At 40.2% G+C, this 20,409-nt stretch overlaps 1 protein-coding gene across 2 annotated transcripts in view; it reads left to right on the top strand.

The window, feature by feature from the left end:
• Positions 1-2,114: 2,114 nt before the first annotated feature.
• TMEM26 (transmembrane protein 26) overlaps positions 2,115-20,409 on the top strand; it is a 49,566-nt gene continuing 31,271 nt past the window's right edge. Inside the window, exon 1 of one of the 2 annotated variants that reach the window (XM_060192010.1) lies at positions 2,115-2,638. In XM_060192010.1, the coding sequence (XP_060047993.1) occupies positions 2,168-2,638 (471 nt within the window). In that variant the 5' untranslated portion in view covers positions 2,115-2,167. The remainder of the gene's footprint in view (positions 2,639-20,409) is intronic. The other variant, XM_060192073.1, reaches the window with a different exon arrangement.

Below are 20,409 nucleotides of genomic sequence, written 5' to 3'. Positions count from 1 at the left end.
AAACATTAAGGCACTCCATCATAGAATCATCCCACTCTCTAGTAGCATTCAATTTAGACTATATCTCCACCGTCTTAGTCTCTCTCTAGCATCATCTAACAAAACTGCCAAATATTTTTTATATTGTAACTTATTATTATTATTTTTTGCCAGCAAGGTTATCACTGCAGTTTAGTAACTACATGATGACTTCACTGTTCCTGGGTGGCCATTTTTTTTTCTTTGTTTCTGATAGAGACAGAGAAATAGAGAATGAGCGAGAGGTAGGTAGGTAGGTAGAAAGATACACACACACACACACACACACATATATATGGAGAGAGAGAGATTCCTGCTCGACAGTTAATGAAGCATCCCCTGTTGCAGCTGGGGCCTGAGGTTTGAAGCCAGGTCCTTGTACATGGTCCTGTATGTATTCTTCTAGGATTGTCACCACCTGACCCCCTGCTCTCTAATAAGTCCTCAATTAACTTTCTAACACTTTCTTTGTGAAACACCTCTGAGTTGCCCACAGTATTCATCCTCCCTCCCTGAAAGATAATAAACCCAAATTGTTCAGCAGCATGTGTATTTCTGGCAGTGCTGAGTCAGAGGATTTTGACATTAGCAATATCATGTTTTTCTGCTCCACTCCTATCATTCCTTATGGTTGACAGTTAATGAGTTGTTCCTTGTGCACTAACTTTCATGGACTTTTGGCAACTTGTGCCAAGCACTTACACATGCCAGTTGCTTTAAAAGAGTTAAATCATTTGATCCAATCCCCCAAAGAACCTTTGAGTTACAAGGTTTAGTGCCCTATTTACAGATAAGGAAACTGAGGGACAAAGGTTACAGTCCTACCAAATGGCTAAGTCCAGAATCAAAAGCAGCCAATATAGATCTCTTTATAATGTTGCCTCTCTTTCTCATTGCAGTTCTGTGCTACAGTATGTAATCACCAGTCCCTGGATCGACATTCCACTTAAAGAACAGCACACTCAGCAGCCACAGGAAATCACTGCTGGGTTTCCTGTAAGATATAAGAGAAGTCAAATCTCTAGGGGAGGGAAAAAACTCTCTAATCACCATACCAAAATTAACATTTTCTTCAATATAGCAAAAATACTAATCAGCATAATTTTAAGAAAGAGGTATGGATTGAAAATTGAATGCGCCAAACCAAGAAAAATATTATTCCTTTTGTACTAAAGTGATCAGAAAAGTATTCATACTCATTAAAACATAACTAGTACTTATCTCTCCAAAAATAAGGAGACTGAGGTATGGAGACTTGGCTGGCATAAGTAAGATTTGAACAACTTGATTTCATTTAACTTTCAATTACTTCCATTTATAGTTAACTCTACTGATTTTTCCATTTACAAGAGGTGCAACATTTCCTTTAAAAACAATTTCAGTAATATTTGAGATGTTTAAATAAAAATGTCAAGCAAAAGTAGCACAAGCTGTAGAAAGGACAAGAATCATGAAGGTCTTATGGTAATTCCAAATATTAGTTTCCTCTTTACCTTGGAGATGGAGTGACTACATTATAGTTCACTTTTCATTAACCTAAATGCAGAATCCTTTCCATGACATTCAACTTTTAATGTAACTTTTTCTTTTTCTTCTTCTTTTTTTCTTTCTTTCTCCCTTCTCTTTTCATTATCTTCTTATCTTACCATTACATTCTTTCAGGAAAACAGTGATGCAGCAGAGACAGGGAAATGACATAATAAAGACTATCTTTTTGCCTTAAAAGAGCTACATCCAAAGAATGAATGAATGAGACCTTGGCCATCCATGTGCTTAATTAACTGTAGGGAACTCTCAGGATCACAGGGCCTCGGATTCCCTAGTTGTGGGAAAGTTTTTGATTCTTCAGACTCAACAGCCCACGTGTTTTTTTCTAAAACTGCTTGGACAGCAGATCCTTATGTCCTCTTCTGTCCCAGAGTCTAGACTGTGTGTGTGTGTGTGTGTGTGTGTGTTCCCATAAAAAGTGTTAGTGCATAAAGTACTGTACTTCAGCAGAAAAGTAAGGAGGAGGTGCTAAAAAAAAAAAAAAAAAGTGTTTTCCCTTGGTCTTCAATCCAGCCTCCCTTCTCTTGAAATCTTTCTTAGTGGGGAAGTTCTGGGGCATCCATCCTAAAGGAAGTGTAAGGGTGGTGGGGAGGGGGCGAGGATGGAGACTGGCTCCCCAGATTGGCAGGGGGATGGATTACAGAAGACCGCTCAGGAGTCCACCCAGAGCACAAGTGGACTTCAGGGGAAGTCCTGCAGTTCAGAGAGGCTGCATGTGGAGTCACCCCGTTTGAAGAGTCCTCAGGAAGTTTGGGGGAGGGGCGCTCCCTCCTGGTCTGCGCGGGGGCGAGGAGCGCCAAGGGCTGCTGCAGGTCTCCCGGCTCCGCTGCAGGGTCTGCGGGGCGCGGGCCGGGGGCTTTGGGCGCGGGGACATGGCTGGCGTGGAGGGGCTGGTCCTGCTCAACGCCCTGGCCACCAGGTTGCTGTTCGTGCTGCACTCTCTGGTAGGGGTCTGGCGGGTGACCGAAGTGAAGAAGGAGCCGTGGTACTGGCTGCTGGCGCTGCTCAACCTGCTGCTCTTTCTGGAGACCGCACTCACCCTGAAGTTCAAGCGTGGCAGAGGCTACAAATGGTGAGAGCACCCCGGGGGAAAGAGGGCTCCTGGCACTCCTGGTACTGTGTGGGTCTCCCCGCCCCCAAGGCACTGATGGCAGTCTGCAGAGTTCATCTCTCAGTCAGCCAATTCTTTCTTCCGACCCCCTTTGGTCGTTGCTCTGAGCTTTGGGGAGCTCTGGATGCTAACTGTTGGGCTTCCTGGGCAGCTCAGGGTGCAGGGGGCAAGGCTGGGAAGGCATGTCTGTAATGTAGTGCTGCGGGACTCGGTCCCACATCTGTAAACTTGGAAGATGGGAGAGACTGGGGGAGGCTTGTCTTCTATACAGTAAGAACTCTAAAATGGGGGGGGGGGGTTTTCAGGAACAGGGAAGGCAGTGCACCGCTTGCTGAATTTGGGGTCTGTAGGTGCAAGGTCCAGTCTGTGCTCATGGAATCATAACAGTGGTCTTCCCTGGGCACCAGTGAATTCTGGAAGAACATCTGACAAGTGTCCCAGGAGGAGAGAATCCCCTCTTAGCATCTCAGCAGCTTCTGCCCTTCAGACCTAGGCGCCCAGTAGGCTATGGAATGGCCACAGTGCCAGGGTGAATAGCGTCAGCATTTGATTCATTCTCAGTTCATCTTGTTAAAAGTTACTGCGGTGCTGGTGGAGGGATTTGCTGGTAGTTGGTCATCCTAAACCTCCATATGCAAACTCTGTGTGATACTTTACTTTCCAGGCTTCAATAACAATAGAATTCAGAGAGAATAACTGATTATTTACATTTACAAAGAGCACCTACCTTGATCTTTTTCAACTCCCAGTAGATTTACATCCCCAAATTTATCCAAGTTCCACCTCTTCTTGTAGCTATTTTTTAAAAAAACAGACTATATATATATATATATATATATATATATATATATATATCAATGCTTTAAACAATGCTTAAAGAAGAAAGTGTTCTTTCAAGATCATTTGAATTTTGCTTCAACTTGTCACAGCTAAAAATTTTTGGAATCTCAGTGCCAATTTTTGGAAGTAGAAGCTAATTTGATATAATGAACATTTAAATGTTACTACTCCTTCCCCCAACTTAGTAGGCAGAAGAAATTTGAGTCATTTTCAGTGTCTGTTGGAAATATCAAAGTAAATGACATTAACTTCCAAATAGACTCAAGGTTAAAGGAAAAAAGGGAGAAAAGTGTTGACCTTGCAGGCCACATGATATTGATTTAGTTTTTGCTAAGTAACTTTAATATATTTTATTAAGAGAAAGATGAGATTTGAGACTGCAAAATGTTCCATGTTACTTAGTCCTTCCACGTGGGAGAAATGTCTGTCTCAGAAAGTAGACCAGTTCAGCAGGACCTGGAATATTCACCTCCCTCTTCAAAAACCTTAACTCATGTTATCAGTGTTCCAATCTAATTGTGTAAAATAACTATAGTAAATGGAACTTTGTCATTATGTCTATAACATCACTAACAGTTAACTCAGACTGATATGTAGCTGACAATAAAAAGAAAAAAAAAAGTCAAATAAAGCAAATGGGGACATCTTTGAGTTTAGAAAGTAACTTTGGGCTGGTGAAACAGAATCATTATGCAACAAACTTTCATGTCTGAGGATCTGAGGTCTCAGGTTTAATCCCCCACAATATCTTCATAAGACAAAAAGAAAGAAACAAGGAAAGGAAGAATAAAAGAAGGAGAGAGCTAGAGAAATAGAGAGAAGGGAGAAAGGAAGGGAGGGAGTTTGGGAGGGAGGGAAGGAGACTGGAAGGGAGGGAAAGAGACAGGAAGGGAGGGAGGGAGAAAGGAAAAAAAGGAAGGAAGGAAGGGAGGAAGAATGAGGCCTTAAAGCAAGACAGAATGGAATAACATCTGAGCACTTCTACCTACTTATTGTGTGGTATTGAACTCAAGCTCTCTGAACCTATTTCCTCACCTATAAATACTATATTAAAGGCTGAGAATTAAATGAAATAATGTATACTGATGATCAATGAATAAAAAAAAAATAAGGAGTGATCTTTACTAGATCCTAAGGTTTTTCTTCTTGTTTTCTTTATTTAAAACTCATGCCATGAACACATTTCCTGTCAGCACAGTCAGACTAATTTATGCATAGAACTGACCAAAAACAAACAAACAACAACAATAACAAAAAACTCACTTAAAATTCAGGTAGTAAACAAATTCTTACCTTTATTTTAGAACATGATATCTGTTGTACATTTTAATACTAATTAAAAAATCTTGCTGGCTCATTATCTAGACTTATATTTGAAAACAAAGAAAAAAGTTGATATATTTGACTTATTAGAACATTTTAGGAACAAATAAGCCTTTATAGGTGATTAAAATAGTAATGTGATTAGTAACACTTTACTGATGTTATAAAATATGACTGGTCTACTAATACAGCCACTTTCTGTGGCGGACAAAACAGACATATATTGTGTCATACATTTGAGGTGAGAATTAAAGATGGAATGCCAACAGTATAGACCATTTTGCTTGGATAACCGGATAACAAAGAGGAAGCTCGTCATCACGTATGTTTAAGTATTTTTATATTCATTTATTTATTTATTTTCTCTTTTGTTGCCCTTGTTTTTCATTGTTGTTGTAGTTATTGTTGATGTCATCATTACTGGATAGGACAGAGAGAAATGGAGAGAGGAGGGGAAGACAGAGGGGGGGAGAAAGATAGACACCTGAAGACCTGCTTCACAGCTTGCGAAGCGAATCCCCTGCAGGTGGGGAGCTGGGGGCTCGAACCAGGATCCTTATGCAGGTCCTTGCGCTTAGCAGGTCCTTGGGCTTCACACCACTTGTGCTTAACCCACTGCGCTACTGCCCCACTCCCTTCACACACACACACACACACACACACACACACACACACACACACACACACTAAATAAATAAATAAATCTCAAAAAATCCACAAATATTAATTTCCATAATATTAGTGGGAAAATAGAGCTGAGGGCAACCTAATTTTTTAAAAAATCATTGCAAAAAATTGTAGATACATATGTTTAGGTGATGTTAAAAATACTGAGTTAGAATATTGCTACTAGTCTAGAGTGCTATCTATCTACAATAGACTTCCAAAATATTAAAGTTAGAGGACTAAGCACATCATGGTTTCATTAAAAAAAAACTATTTATATGAAAATTAGCCTTTGTACATTGGATACATTATGCTCGTAAGTCAAAACAGAGTAAAGGGATAAACTCTCTTATCCTGAAAATCAATTATTTAATACTCCTAAGTCAAAACAGAGTAAAGGGATAAACTCTCTTATCCTGAAAATCAAGTATATAATTCCTCAACTCTGTATACAGATGAGTTATGAATATGTTTCCCTCAAACCTTGATCCATAAACCTTCTTTGTACTAATCTGGGTCAGCTTGAACATTGGTGGTCCCTTTCTTTCTTTCTTTCTTTCTTTCTTTCTTTCTTTCTTTCTCTTTCTCTTTCTCTTTCTCTTTCTCTTTCTCTTTCACTAACATTTATACCTGGCTCCAACTAACTCTAATCTACAGAAACTATGAAACATTAAACAAAGCTATAGAGAAAAATGTGGATAAACCCTACTGAAATGTAAAATTTGCATTATACTTCTCCATAGAATGTTTCTGTAGCTATCCTTGGAAAGGAAAGTAGTGCCAGAGGTGCTGAGCTCAGCTGTCTAGGGACAAGCAACCTTATGTCAACATGAATAGCTTGCCAGTTAGATTTTAATTTGTTGGAATCCTATAGGATAGATGGTAAATCAGTAACACATGCCTTGTTAAATCCAATATATGTGTGCCTGTGGAATTTCTCTCCCCCTCCCCCCTTCCCTCTATCTCAGTATTTAATTATTCAACCTGCATATTCACTTAGGTTTCTATTAGAGATAAATGAATATTATTCAGCTTTTTTTTTTCATTGATTTTTATCTTTTATTGTCTGAGCAACAATCCAATGGATCTGTAAATTATCACAAGCTGAAATTAAATAGAAGATAATAGTTTAGATGCTTTCTAGTCAATATTAGTAAAATATTCCTTAAGTGAAATGAAAATGGCACCGATTGTGATATGTGAGATTGGTTCACTTGAAAAGGGTATCTCAGAATAAGTATAAATCTAAATTAAACTTTATTGGCAAAAATACAGAATTTTAAGCACTGAATTCTCTGTGTCAGAATTTCAAGAATGCAAAGTTATAAATTGAATGAATGAAATATCTCACCTGTCTCACCTCCTTACGTTGTTATATCTTTTCCTTTTTCAAAAATTCAATCAAAGATCTTTTATCTAGCACATAGAAGCTATGCTAAACTGTGGTCAAACAGAACAAATAGAAAATAAACACGTTGAAAAATGTTATCATGTTATTGGAGGCTTAATAGTTTACAGTCAGTTATTGACACATAGGTAAAATTTCTTATCTCCCTGTGATAGGTGTCTGCAAAGTGCTTTCTCATCCCCAGTTTAAACTATCATCTTGAAGGTGGTGCAGTGGAGAGCAATTTAGAGGGGAAAAGACATAATGAGGACATGCTGGGAAAATAGGTGTGAGAAAAGGGGTTAAAGCATTTTAGAACCAGAAAAAAACTGGGTGGGGAGAGATAGCATAATGGTTATGCAAAGTAACTCTCATGGCCCAAGGCTTTGAAGTCCAAGGTTCAGTCTCTGCACCACCAAAAACCAGAGCTGAAAAGTGTTCTGGGAAAAGAAAAAAACAAAACCAAGAAAAACTGTAAGGCCTACATTGTAAGTATTGAGTGCCAGGGGTGTAGGGCAGTAGCGCACATGGCACAAAGCACAAAGATCAGAGTAAGGATCTGGGTTTGATCCCCCAGCTCCCCACCAGCAGGAGAGTCGCTTCATAGGCCGTGAAGCAGGTCTGCAGGTGTCTATCTTTCTTTTCCCCTCTTGGTCTTCCCCTCTTCTCTCCATTTCTCTCTGTGCTATCCATCAACAATGACATCAACAGTAAGAACACGAAATGCAACAAGGGCAACAAAATGGGGGGGGGGGAAAGGAGCAGTGGATTTGCAGTGCCAGCACCGAATCCTAGCAATAACCCTGGAGGCAAAAAATAAAATGATAATAAATTTTAAAAAAGAAGTGTTGAGTAGAAAAGCTAGAGGTGAAAGGCGAAGAAAATGAACAGGAAGCTTTGACTGAATGTCTCTGGAGAAAATGCAGAGCTTGATAATTCTTCACTCAAAAATATATGAAATGTTGGATATGCGTTAAACGTTATCTTAGTGCCAAGAATCTGGAGACAAATAAAACAATCAATAAATCCTTCACTGAAAAGGGCTCATATATTACTCAGAAATAGAAAAAGAATTAAATACTAAACAAGTGATCTAGTAAGCAATAATCAACACTTAGGTAAATGAGCCATCAGCGCTGGAAAGGTCTAAGAGGTACTTGTTACAGAAAAAGTGCCAGGGAAGAAAGAGTCCCACTGGGTGATCAGAGAAGCCTCTCTAGAAAGGTGAATTTTCTTTTTAAATTGTTTTATATTTATTTATTTATTTATTTTCCCTTTTGTTGTCCTTGTTTTATTGTTGTAATTATTATTGTTGTTGTTATTGATGTCATTGTTGGTGGATAGGACAGAGAGAAATGGAGAGAGGAGGGAAGACAGAGAGGGGGAGAGAAACATAGACCCCTGCAGACCTGCTTCACCACCTGTGAAGTGACTCCCCTGCAGGTGGGGAGCCAGGGGCTCAAGAAAGGTGGATTTTTCATTGAATCTGTTAGAGAAGAGAGGCAGGAAGATGGAAAAAGTGAGTGAAAGGAAAGAGGTAAGTAAGTGTGGCTGGAAGCATTCCTGACTTTCTCCCAGAAGATAAATACTAATTTTCTTTTTTTATTCATCTTGACTTCTTCCTTTCTCAGTTCCTCTTCCTTAGAGAGAAAAAGTCCATTTCACTTTTCTATCTTTACTATATCTCATTGGAAACATCGAGCATTAGAAACATATCAAGTGGCTCCCAACTGGAAACAGGAAAGGTACATTAGGAATCAATAGAGATTATATCTTTAATTAATTTCATATTCAAGCCAATTTTTAAAATTCTATTTAATCTGTTTTGGTTAATTGCATTAATAAGATTTCACAGTAGAAATGACAGACCTAGACTTGACAGATGCCATATGAAGTCTGATTTTTAAAGAAGTTTTGAGAAATATGGAAGAACTGTCTGATAGAATTATGTAGCATTTGATAACATGGATCTTCCATTACCAAAATTGTTTACTAGATTGTCAGAATGAAAGTTGGGAAACCAAATTATTCTTCTGATCTGTTTAGATTGATGGGGATAGACAGATATGAAAGATAAATTGTGATGTCCATAGGTTAACTTGGGAACTAGAAATTCACCCACCAGACATATTCTCTCTCTCTCTTCACAAATGCTGCCCATATTTCTTTAAATGATAATTTGGTAGAGGGTGAGATGTATAGACACTCAGCTTGGAGAAATGTGGAAATACATGATCATACAATAACTGTAAATTAGTATTCTCTCAATAAAATGACACTGAAGTTGGAAAAGATATATCTTTAGCACTTTAAAATACTTATTTTAGTAACAATTTACACTGTGCATTGGAACTATCAATTCTAGCTGCAGTGTGTACCCAGAATTTTATAATTTTGTATGTATTTTATAACTTGAGACCTGAACTCAAGGGAAATGCCATCCTTTTTGTAAACAAGCCTTGGAAATCACCAGCAAATGTCTTTGTATTTCACGATTAAAGTTATAATGTAAGATGAATCTTGTATTAACTTGAATTAATATTTGGCTCTACTTCCTAGAAGTCATGTTTTATTTTCACTCTTCCTGTGGACATGGGTTAAAATAAACAATTAAGTCTGCACTGAAAGTGGGGTTCCTTAAGACACTGAACCATTGAATTATGTCCTTTCACCAAGACATGATCAAATGAGACATTTGGAGTAAAAAATAAAGATTATTGTTGTTTATAATTTATCTTTTACCTGACTTGGAGGAAAACAGAGAGTAAATTAGCATAGGCATTTCCCTAATGTTAGTACATATGTATCCCTACCTCAAAATTTCATTAATTTTTTTCCCCTTCTTGTGGCATGACAGTAACTTTATTTTTGTCTCCAGGGTTATGACTGGGGCTCAGTGTCTGCACTATGAATCCACTGCTTCTATGGCTGTTTTTTTTTTTTTTTTTGGATAGGACATAGAGAAATTAAAAGGGGATGAGAAATTAGAGAGGGAGAAAGAAAGATAGGCACTTGCAGATGCTTCACTGCTGCTGGGCTAGCTTCACTGGAGAGAGAGGAGGAACTCATGGTAACACATGAGATACCATGGTGGGGATCTTTCAGGCAAAACAATGATTATGTAAACAGACCATAGTGTCAGCAATGGAGCAGAGGGGGGGGGGCTGGCTTTAAGGCCCAACATACTGATTTTGAAGTGACACCCACCCCCACCCCTTGCAGGTTGGGAATCAGGAGCCCAAACCAGGATCCTTGTACCAGTCCCTGTGCTTCAGACTATATGCGCTTAACCCACTGCACCACCACCCAGCCCCGACAGTGACTTTATACACACAACATCGGGAGCATTCTGAATAGTTAACCTTTTAAAAAATGAAAGTTTCACCTTTCCATCAAGCTTTTTTCTCCCATATGTGTATGTTTCTCACCACTCTGAATTACTGGTTTATCATATGAAATCTGAAAGACATAAACACAAACTTTCCTTGCAAGGCAAACTGAAGCATTGTTTATGTGATAATAGCTCCCCAGGAGGGACTCACACCTTACTGTCAGCCAGGTCTGTTTCATCTCCAGCATCACATGGGAATACCAGGGCACTTGAGAAAGTTTCACAGATTGTGAATTGTTTCTCTCTCTCTCTCTCTCTCTCTCTCTCTCTCTCTCTCTCTCTCTCTCTTTCTACCCCCCCCTCCTCTTTCTCTCTTTACCTCATATATAAATGGGAAAAAAAAAAGGCAAAGCTTCCCAGGAGCAGTGGAATTGAACATGTGTTAGGCCTTGTGGTGGAGGGGTGAGAATAGGACTACTGACAAAATTTCTGGAAAGGCGGTCTCACAGCGGGTTAAGCGCATGTGGTACAAAGTGCAAGGACCAGCGAAAGAATCCGGGTTTCAGTCCCCGGCTCCCCACCTGCAGGGCAGCTGCTTTACAGGCGATGAAGCAGGTCTATGGGTATCTATCTTTCTCTCCCCCTCTCTGTCTTCCCCTCCTCTCTCCATTTCTCTCTGTCCTATCCAGCAATGGCATCAACAACAATAATAACTATAATAACAATAAAAACAACAAGGGCAACAAAAATTAAATAAATAATAAAAAATTCTTTCTTTCTCTTTTTATTCTCATATGTTTTCTCCAGTAGAGCTAGAGAAACAGAGGGAGAGAGAGAGGCACCTGCAGCATTACTTCACCATTCATGAAGCTATTCTGGAAGCCAGGGACTTGAACCCAGGTCCTTGAGCATGGTAAAATGCCTTCTACTGCATGCATCACCTTCCAGCCCCTAAAGAAATTCTTTATACAAACTACTAGGGCAGAGGCTAATTTTTGTTATGGTTGTTGCTTGTTTTGTTTTCCTGAATATAAATCTACTACCTATAATTTTTTAGGGAAGTGAGTCTATTTTAACTTTATATTGTCTGTATAACTTCAAAGACATAGATGGGGCCTGAAAGACAGACCATTAGTGAGAGAGTCTGACTTCCATATTTGAGTCCCTGAATTCAAACCCAGCACAGTATGGAAACACCATGGATTCCAACAGAGAACTCCAAGGATGGATGGATGGTGGAGGTGGGAGGGTGCAGGGGTTTCTTTCTTCCTTGCTCCTCTCTCTATCTACCCCCATCAAACTTTCTCTTTTCAAAGAAGCAAAGAACAGCAACAACAAAATAATAATAGAGGGCCAGGTAGGCTGGCTACTTAGTCATGACATGTGTGAGGTCCTGAGTTCAGTTCTAACACTGCATGAAAAAAAAATGAGTGGGGCTGGGTGGTGGCACACCTGATTGAGCGCACAGGTTAGAGTGCACAAGGACCTGGTTTCGAGCCCCCGGTCCCCACCTACAGGGAGAAAGCTTCGCAAAGTGGTGAAGCAGGGCTGCAGGTGTCTTTCTGTCTCTCTCTCCCTCTCTCTATCTCTCCCTTCCCTCTCAGTTTCTGGCTGTCTCTATCCAATAAATAAAGATAATTTTAAAAGATTTAAAAAATGAAAAACAAAATAAGTAATAACTGTTGTGTAATTGAGTATTACATGCTTATCAGAACAGAAATTACTAATCCATCAAGAAAACAGAAAGCCTGTGTGCTAATAAATACTATCACTAGCCTCTGACAAAGAATTAGTTCTTTGCTACTTTATTTTTCCTATCAGACACACCTGTCTTAATGCACTTGTTGTAGATGCATAAGTTGGCAGTGGCATTTTCTGACAGTCTTTTAATAATAGTGATGGAGATGACTGTGACAGTGATGTGTGATAATGATAATGAACCTGGCAACTATTACCAATTATTAAGTACTGACATTGCTCCAAATCTGCTTTCCATTCATTATCTCATGGAATCTTCACAATGACCCTATGAGATAGATTCCATCATTATCCCTTTTTTTGATGTGGACACTGCTGAGCATGAATCCTCGATTGCCCATCTAAGGTCAGAATTAATAGTAACAAATCACAATACAATTCATATCATTGATAAGCACTCACTCATAGGCATTAACTTTTACATACCACTTCATTCGCTCTTCACTGATAACATTATTCTTACTTCTATGTGCAAATGGGGAACTCCACAGTCAAAGGCTAGAACCTAGGGAAGTATTATCCGTGTGTAAGCTGGAAGTCTTGACTCCTTCAGCCTATCTTGTTGTGCTCTACATAACTAAATTGGGTTTTGCTTGTGAAAAGTGAAACATATATATTTAGGGTCAAGGATTTCTTCTAAATGTAGAGACTTCCATGGTTTTATTTTTCAAAATAGGTTAAGGCCTGAGTACCCTGACAACGACTAGTGGAATGATTTTATTTATAACAGAATGTAGAAAACAGGATGGGGAGATGGCATAATGGTTATGCAAAAAGACTCTTATGTCTGAGACTCTGACGAGGTCCCAGATCCATCCGATCCCCTCACCATCATAAAACAGAGTTGAACAGTACTCTGGTAAACTAAATAATAAACAAACAAATACACAGCTAACATAGGAACTTGACATAGAGCTACTCTTATACAAGGAAGCATATTTATTTGAAAATCAAACACAAAGATGTGTAGGAAGAGGGTAGTATGGTGTGGTTAGCCTTGTTGAGTACACATGTTAAATGGGTAAGGACCTGTTCAAACCCCCTATCCCAACCTTCAGGGTGATGCTTCCTGAGTAGTGAAGTAGTGCTACAAGTCTCTCTCTCTCTCTCTCCCACCCTCCCTCCCTTTCCTTTACGCTTTCTCTCCTCTCTCTCTTTTCTACTGCCTGCATTCCCTCTCAATTTCTGTCTCTAGCCAATGATTAAATAAATAAATATCACTCATCCAACAATATATGTGTATACATGTATTCATAGCAGCACAATTTGTAATAGCCAAAATATGGATGCAACCCAGGGGACCAACAACAGATGAGTGGCCAAGAAATATGTGGTCTGTATACACGATGGAGTAATACTCAGCTGTTAAGAATAATGAATCCACCTTCTTTGACCCATCTTGGATGGAGCTTGAAGAAATTACGTTGAGATGAGCTATGAAGGGAAAGATTAGTATAGGGTGATCCCACTTATAAACAGAAGTTGAGAAAGAAGAATGGAAAGAGAAACAGTAAGCTGAACTTTGACTGGGTTTGGAGTATTGCCCAAAAGTACAAGTCCGGGGGCCGGGGGGAGAGATCTTTAAGCTCATTTGTAGGAGGGTAGGCATAGAGATATAGAACTATGATGGTGAGAGCTATATTAATCTATACTCCTATTAACCTATTAGATTGAGTAAATAAGTAAGGAGGGGGAAAATTCTAGACTGTCTTTGAGTGAAGACTAAAGAAGGTTAATATCTTCCCTAGAACAGAAGTAAATATCATTGTCTTTTCTAGAATGAAAATTAATGCATTACATGACAATCTTTCTCATTGTACTCCTGAGAGTGTATCAACATATAAGTGCTAAAGTTCATGTAGGCACTGAACAAGGATTTATTTTACTATGTACAATGATGTATAATCATAACATTAAGAAAACATACTTTTCTACAGACTAAACTCAACAGCAAGCAAAGGCTGTAAAATAAAGATATAGCGAGTAGGATATGATAATTAGACAACAATTCTCAGGTCAAGTAAGTTGGCTTTTGTAGTAGCTGGTGGTTATAGAAAAGTGGAGAAAAAGAAAGAAGGACCTTCAGGAAGAGAAATATGGGCTTCATCTCAGAAAGTTTATAAGCAAACAATATGTAGATCCTAAAATGTATGTTTTTTCCTGTAACTGGTCCTGTCACACTGAAACACACTACTAAAATCTGAATGTGAGCATCTTCAATTTTTATACTGTTTTCTCCAGATACACACATAATTTCAGAAGTTTTATATTCAGTGAAGTATTTATATCAATTGCATACCAGTATGTGGTGACACAGTGGTGACGTCAGCTTTGGCAACAGAAGGCTGACAGAGTGTGCAGTGATCTACTCAGGCGCATGGTGGACTGTAGGTGAATCCAGACTGCTGGTGTGCAAAGCATTGTGGGTAGGCTGAATAGACTTAAAAGGACAGCATCCGGAACTCTCAGGTTCTCTCATTGGCTGCAGCTTCTTCTCCTGGTCAGATGCCTCTCAGCGGAGGTGCCCCAGGTATCCATCTGCCATGTCTACTTCTCCTGGGAACTGAGCACGTGTGACTCTGCTAGCCGGTAAACTTTTAGACCCCTCTACAGCCAAAAGCAACCTTTACCAGAGCTTATTTATTTTATGGGACTAAACTTTGATAACCATATTCAGACTTTATAGACCTACAGTACACTTAACCCTTGATGATAGTTGCCTATTTTGCCTTTTACCTGTTTCACCATAATAAACCGTGTATTGATTAAACCAGTTTCCAGCTCCTGCTGTGAATTCTTCTATGCGCACCACAAGCAGCCCCAACCCCCATACCTCTTTTTAAGTTAATTTACAACACCAGTATACATCACAATTTGGAATGTGACTACTAAATAAACAATTGATATAAAAAAACCAAACATGGAACATTATAATAAAACTCATAATATTGAACATCAAAACTATCTTTCTCTACTAAGTCTCAATGTAGTAGGCCTTTCCAAGATAGTTGGAACTATACAGAATGAGTCCACTGCACTGATATTCCCAACCTGTTCGAAATTCATTTTTTTCTTTGTTATTTTGTCATGGGGGCTTCCAGCACTTGGGGAGGGAGGAACTGGGCTAGGGCTGGGCTTCAGGTCTTAGCTGAGTCAGGATTCCTTTGGCTGCAATCACGGCCTTCCCCTCTTTGTGAACTCTCTAACTTATTCCTTTGGAAATCAAACCACAGGTGTTACTTTGCACTTGTAGGATAAAATAGACAAAAGAGAGCAGGGAAAGTCCTGGATTCAGCAAACCGGAGCACTTTGGTCTGGGAGTAACAGCACTGGTTAGGATCAAGAATACCACTGGCTGACTTGGGTCCTTGCTGGAAGCCTCAGTGGCCCCAAATCTGAAGTGGAGAGGCGCTACCACAGGACAACAGATATCTAGGAATTACCATCCAGGAGTCGGAACTTGGCAGGAATCTACCACTACTTGCCGCAGTATCTTCTTCCCAAAGAGGCTGTGTCCCAGGACCAGACTGATACTGAGTTTCCCTCACCCCTCCACCCCTCCACCCCCAGATCTTGGAAAAGGGTGATAGGGCGTGAGTGAGAGAGACCACTGGGCCTGCTTCTATAGCTGAGATTGGACTTCCAGGACATGTCTTCTCACTCACACTTTGCCCATTGGAGACCAAGTGTTCTTGGCAGGCTGGAAACACACCGTGGACACCCTCATCCTTATGGGGTACACAGAAATTACTAGTCTTTTCTGCAGTTGCCTTTTACTACAGCTGAGGAGATAGCTCAGTGAGTGAGATGCCGAACTTGCTTGAGGCTCCTACTTCAATCTCTAGGACTGCATGAACTGGAGTGGTATTCTGGTTTCTCTCATAAGTCTCTCTCTCTCTCCCCTACCCCTTCTCTCTCTCTCTCTCAATATATATATATATATATATATATATATATATATATATTTGGGAGTAGAGTCTAGGAGAGCTTACCCATGAAAGCACACAGACTTCACTATGTGTGAGAACCAAGGTTTGAGGCATTGACACCACATAAGAAAACCACTCAAGACAACTGAGAGGCTTCACAAGTGAAAGAACACTGCTGTGCTGTTCTCTCCCTCACCAACCCCGCCCCCATCACCATTTGTATGTTTCTAACCAGTCATCCATCTTAAAAAAAAAAAAGAAAGAAAGAAAGAAAGCATAAAGGATAGAAAGAAAGGTAGGAAGGGAAGAAGGAAGGAAGAGAAAAGGAAAGAAGAGAAAGAAAAGAAAAGAAAAAAAATAGAAAAGAAAGGAAGACAAAAGAAAAGGAAAGAGTGTCCACTTGAAGCAGAGTTATCTGACAGGTAGGAAGCTCCAAAGAAAACTGTGGTTTAAAAAAAAAAATGGCTGTGATCCAGGAGGTGGAAGAGTGAGAAGAGCTCAGGGCTTGGAAGTGTGAGGCTGCATTTTGATCCCCAGAACCAGAGGTGTGTCAGAGTGATGCTGTGCTCCTACCACTCTCTTCTCTCTTGCAAAGAATAAACAAAATAAATGTTTATGAATTTTTCGGTATTTCAGCCTAGGAGGTGACAGACACAGTGCCCACAAGGTTAAACTTCACATTACAAGATCAAAGCCTGGGAAGACATCATAATGGTTATGGAGAAGGCTTCAAGGGGCCAGGTGGTGGCACACCTGGTTGAGCACACAGATTACAGTGTAAAAGGAGCCAGGTTCGAGTTCCTGGTCCTCACCTGCAGGGGGAAAGCTTCACGAGTGGTGAAGCAGTGCTGCAGGTGTCTCTCTCTCTCTCTCTTTATAACTATCTTTCTTCTCAATTTCTGGCTGTGTATATCCAAAAAAAGAAAGAGAGAAAGAAAGAAACAAACAAACAAACAACAAGACTTTCATGCCTGAGGCTCCCAAGTCCAGGTTCAGTCTCTGGACCTTCATAACCAGAGATGTGCCATGCTCAGAGAAAAAAATAATCATAAAGCATGAGGTCCTGTGTTCTTTCAAGATCAGACGAGATTGGGCGTGTTTAGTGTGGTATGGCCGTAGATGAGATCCTGTGTTCTGACCCTGGAATCACACGTATCAGAGTGATACTGTGACTCTCTGATCTCTTTCTCATTCTCTCTTTTTCATTCAGGAAAATAAAACACTGAGGGCAAGTGGCAGCACACATGTTACAGTGTGCAAGGACCCAGGTTAAAGCACCCAGTCCCCACCTTGCAGGGGGAAGCTTTGCAAGTGGTGAAGCAGGGCTGTTGTCTCTCTCTGTCACCTTCTTCCCTCTCGATTTCTGGCTGTCTCTATGAAATAAATAAAGATAATACAAAAATAAGTAAAAGAAATAAAATACAATACCTAACAATTTCTTAGTGTTTGTGTTTCTGTCCCTGCCTGTTTCTCTCAGTTATAGTTTGATTGAAACCATCAACTTTCTGCCACCCACTCTCTAAACTGGATGGCACCCCTGGACCCAGGCACGAACCACAGCCATACTGGGAAGGATGGGCTTAAACCTAGAATCTCAGGATTCCATGTCCAGTGATCTATCCTGTTGCCCCAGCTCTACTGATGGTGTCTTCTCTTCTCCTCCAATGATCTCTGGTAGATGAGAGAAAGCTGTGATGCTGGTGATTTCCTTTACTGACCTTGAGAGACCTTGAAATTCTGAATGAGCCTGAAAGTTTCTGTTTAAGATTTTGCTTTTGGAAGTTCAATCTAGCATTTATGCATCTGCTTAAAACATATACAATGTTAAGTGTGTCTCCCTGGACTGGGCAGTGGCACACCTCACCTGGTTGAGTGAACGCATTATCTATCACGAACCAGGATCCAGGTTTGAAAATGGTGAAGCAGGTCTGTAGGTGTCTAAATTTATTTCTGCCCTATCACATAAAATAGAAAGGGGGGGAAATGGCCACTGGCAGTGGTGGATTTGTAGTGCCAACACTGAGCCTCAGCTGTAACCCTAGTGGCAATAGAAAAACAATAATAATAATCCCTTCTCTCCAAGAAGATCAATCTTTGGAACGTCTGGTTTGCCAGGCAAATGGTCTACCATTGAGTTAATACTTTATCTTTGCTTGGGGAAGCTTGAAGGCAGAGCTTCAATTCACCACCCTTATCCAAAGTTGAGCCTATTCTCCTGTCAAGAAAATATCTCAGTCACTCTTAAAACGTATAGCACACTTCTAACACACTGATCAATGTTTGTTTGTTTTTTATCTCAATCACAATACAATTGAGAAATCTGGGGAGATATTTCCACAGTGGCTTAATTGTATCTGGACTTTTGAGAAAATGGGCTTTCACGTTTACTCTCAACTCAATGTAGAAAGTGTCTGAAAGTCTTCACACCAACTATGCAGAATCTTGGTTTCAGAGTATGCATAGTATCATGATGATTTTGTTTTTTAAAAGGTCACTATGTAGTTTATTTGATTAAAACATTCACAGTGTTGCAAGCGTCACTCCACTCTTGGGGCACTGATCCTAAGGCCTCTGGTTTGCAAGGCAAAAAAATAATCTACCATTGGACCATCACACTACTCTTCTACTGAAAGAATCTACTCTTTTCCTAATGTTCTCTGACAGAGGAGAGAAACCTGTGAAGATAGTACTTATCTAAACTACCCTTAACCAGATTAGAGGGAAAGCAGACCCGAGTCCCTGTCAAGAAAATTTGTCAACAGAAGGATTTTCTGTGCATACTATCATATCATCTGCAAATAGTGACAGTTTTGCCACTTCTCTTCTGATCTGTTTCCCTTTAATCCCTTTCTCAAGCCTAATTGTTTTGGCTAGGATTTCCAACACTATGTTAAATAATAATGATGAAAGTGGGCAGACCTGTCTAGTACCTGATCGGAGGAGAGACACTTTGTCTCAGCTTTGAGTATGATGTTGGCTGTATATAGACTAAACTAGATTAGGATTTTTTTTAAAAAATCTATTCCCTTTTTATTTTAGTATTTTTATGATAAAAGTGTAATGGGAGGATAAGCTGTCTAGGGTGTGGCTTCCTGATTCCCAGAAACTTCTTGCTAAGAAACAATGAGGGGCCGGGCAGTAACACAGCCGGTTAAGCGCACATGGCTGGAAGGATAAGGATCCTGGTTCAAGCCTCTGGCTCCCTACCTGCAGGGGGGCGGGGAGGGGGTCGCGCCACAAGCCTTGAAGCAGGTCTGTGGGTGTCTTTCTCTTCCCCCACCCCCTCTCCTCTCGATTTCTCTCTATCCTATCTAGAAACGACAACAGCATTAACAACAAAAACAGTAACAACAACGGCAACAAAGTGGGAAAAATTGCCTTCAGGAGCAGTAGATTCTATTGCAGACATCAAGGCCCAATGATAACCCTGGAGGAAAAAAAAAAAAAAGAAAAAGAAAAGAAACAATGAGAATGAAGAACTCAGGTTCAGGTTAGCAAGAGAAAGTTAATTAGAAAGATACAGATGCTGGGGGCGCGGTTGGTAGCGCAGCTGGTTAAGCGCACATGGCACAAAGTGCAAGGACGGGCATAAGGATCCGGATTCGAGCCCCCGGCTCCCCACCTGAGAGAGGTTGCCTCATGAGCGTTGAGACAGGTCTTCAGGTATCTATCTTTCTCTCCTCCTCTGTCTCCCCCTCCTCTATTTCTCTCTGTCCTATCCAAGGACTACAATAACACTAACAACAACAACGATAAGCAACAAAAGTGGGGGGGGGGTGTGAGTGGCCTCCAGGAGTAGTGGATTCACAGTGCAGGCAAGTCCAGGCTCCTTTTTGGAAAGGCAATGAAGTAGAGAGGCAGGAAGGGGCCCTGCTAGATTTGCATACTCCTATTGCTAATGATCAATGCTTATTGTAGAAGCGGTTTAGTCTTACACTGTGTATCTATTGCCTTACATGGGGAGAGGGCAAGGTGCACTGGCAGTAAGTGCTAACCACGAGTTGTTTTTTCTCTGGGGAAGATTCACCGCATATAACTGGTGTTCTTGTCTTTGGGGTCTTCTCTGCCTCCACACTTCACATTCCAGTCCTTTTCACAGATCATGGGTAAGGTCAACTTCAGGAAAGAAGCGCCTTTATACATTTAGGTTATTAGTATTTTGTCTGATGTATGGTGTGTAAACATCTCCCATTCAATAGGGTGTTTGTTTGTTTTTATTATTTGGTTACATAAATTTCCTTTTGCTGTTCAGAAGCTTTTCTGTTTTATGGAGACCCATTGATTTATTTTCACTGTTGTGCTTGCTGTTAGATCTTTGTCACACAAGATATTTCCAAAACAGACATCATGAAGTGTTCTGCCAATGTGTTCTTCTTTAGGTTTTATGGTTTCTAGTCTAACATCTTTTGTGCCTGGTGAAATATAGAGGTCCTGTTTCATTCTTCTGCGTGTCTCACCCCTATTTCTCAGAGTCATTTGTTGAACAGACTAACTTCTC

The sequence above is a fragment of the Erinaceus europaeus genome, chromosome 1 (genome assembly GCF_950295315.1).
Source record: "Erinaceus europaeus chromosome 1, mEriEur2.1, whole genome shotgun sequence".
Classification (NCBI taxonomy): domain Eukaryota; kingdom Metazoa; phylum Chordata; class Mammalia; order Eulipotyphla; family Erinaceidae; genus Erinaceus; species Erinaceus europaeus.
This window is presented reverse-complemented; position numbering and strand designations above follow the sequence as displayed.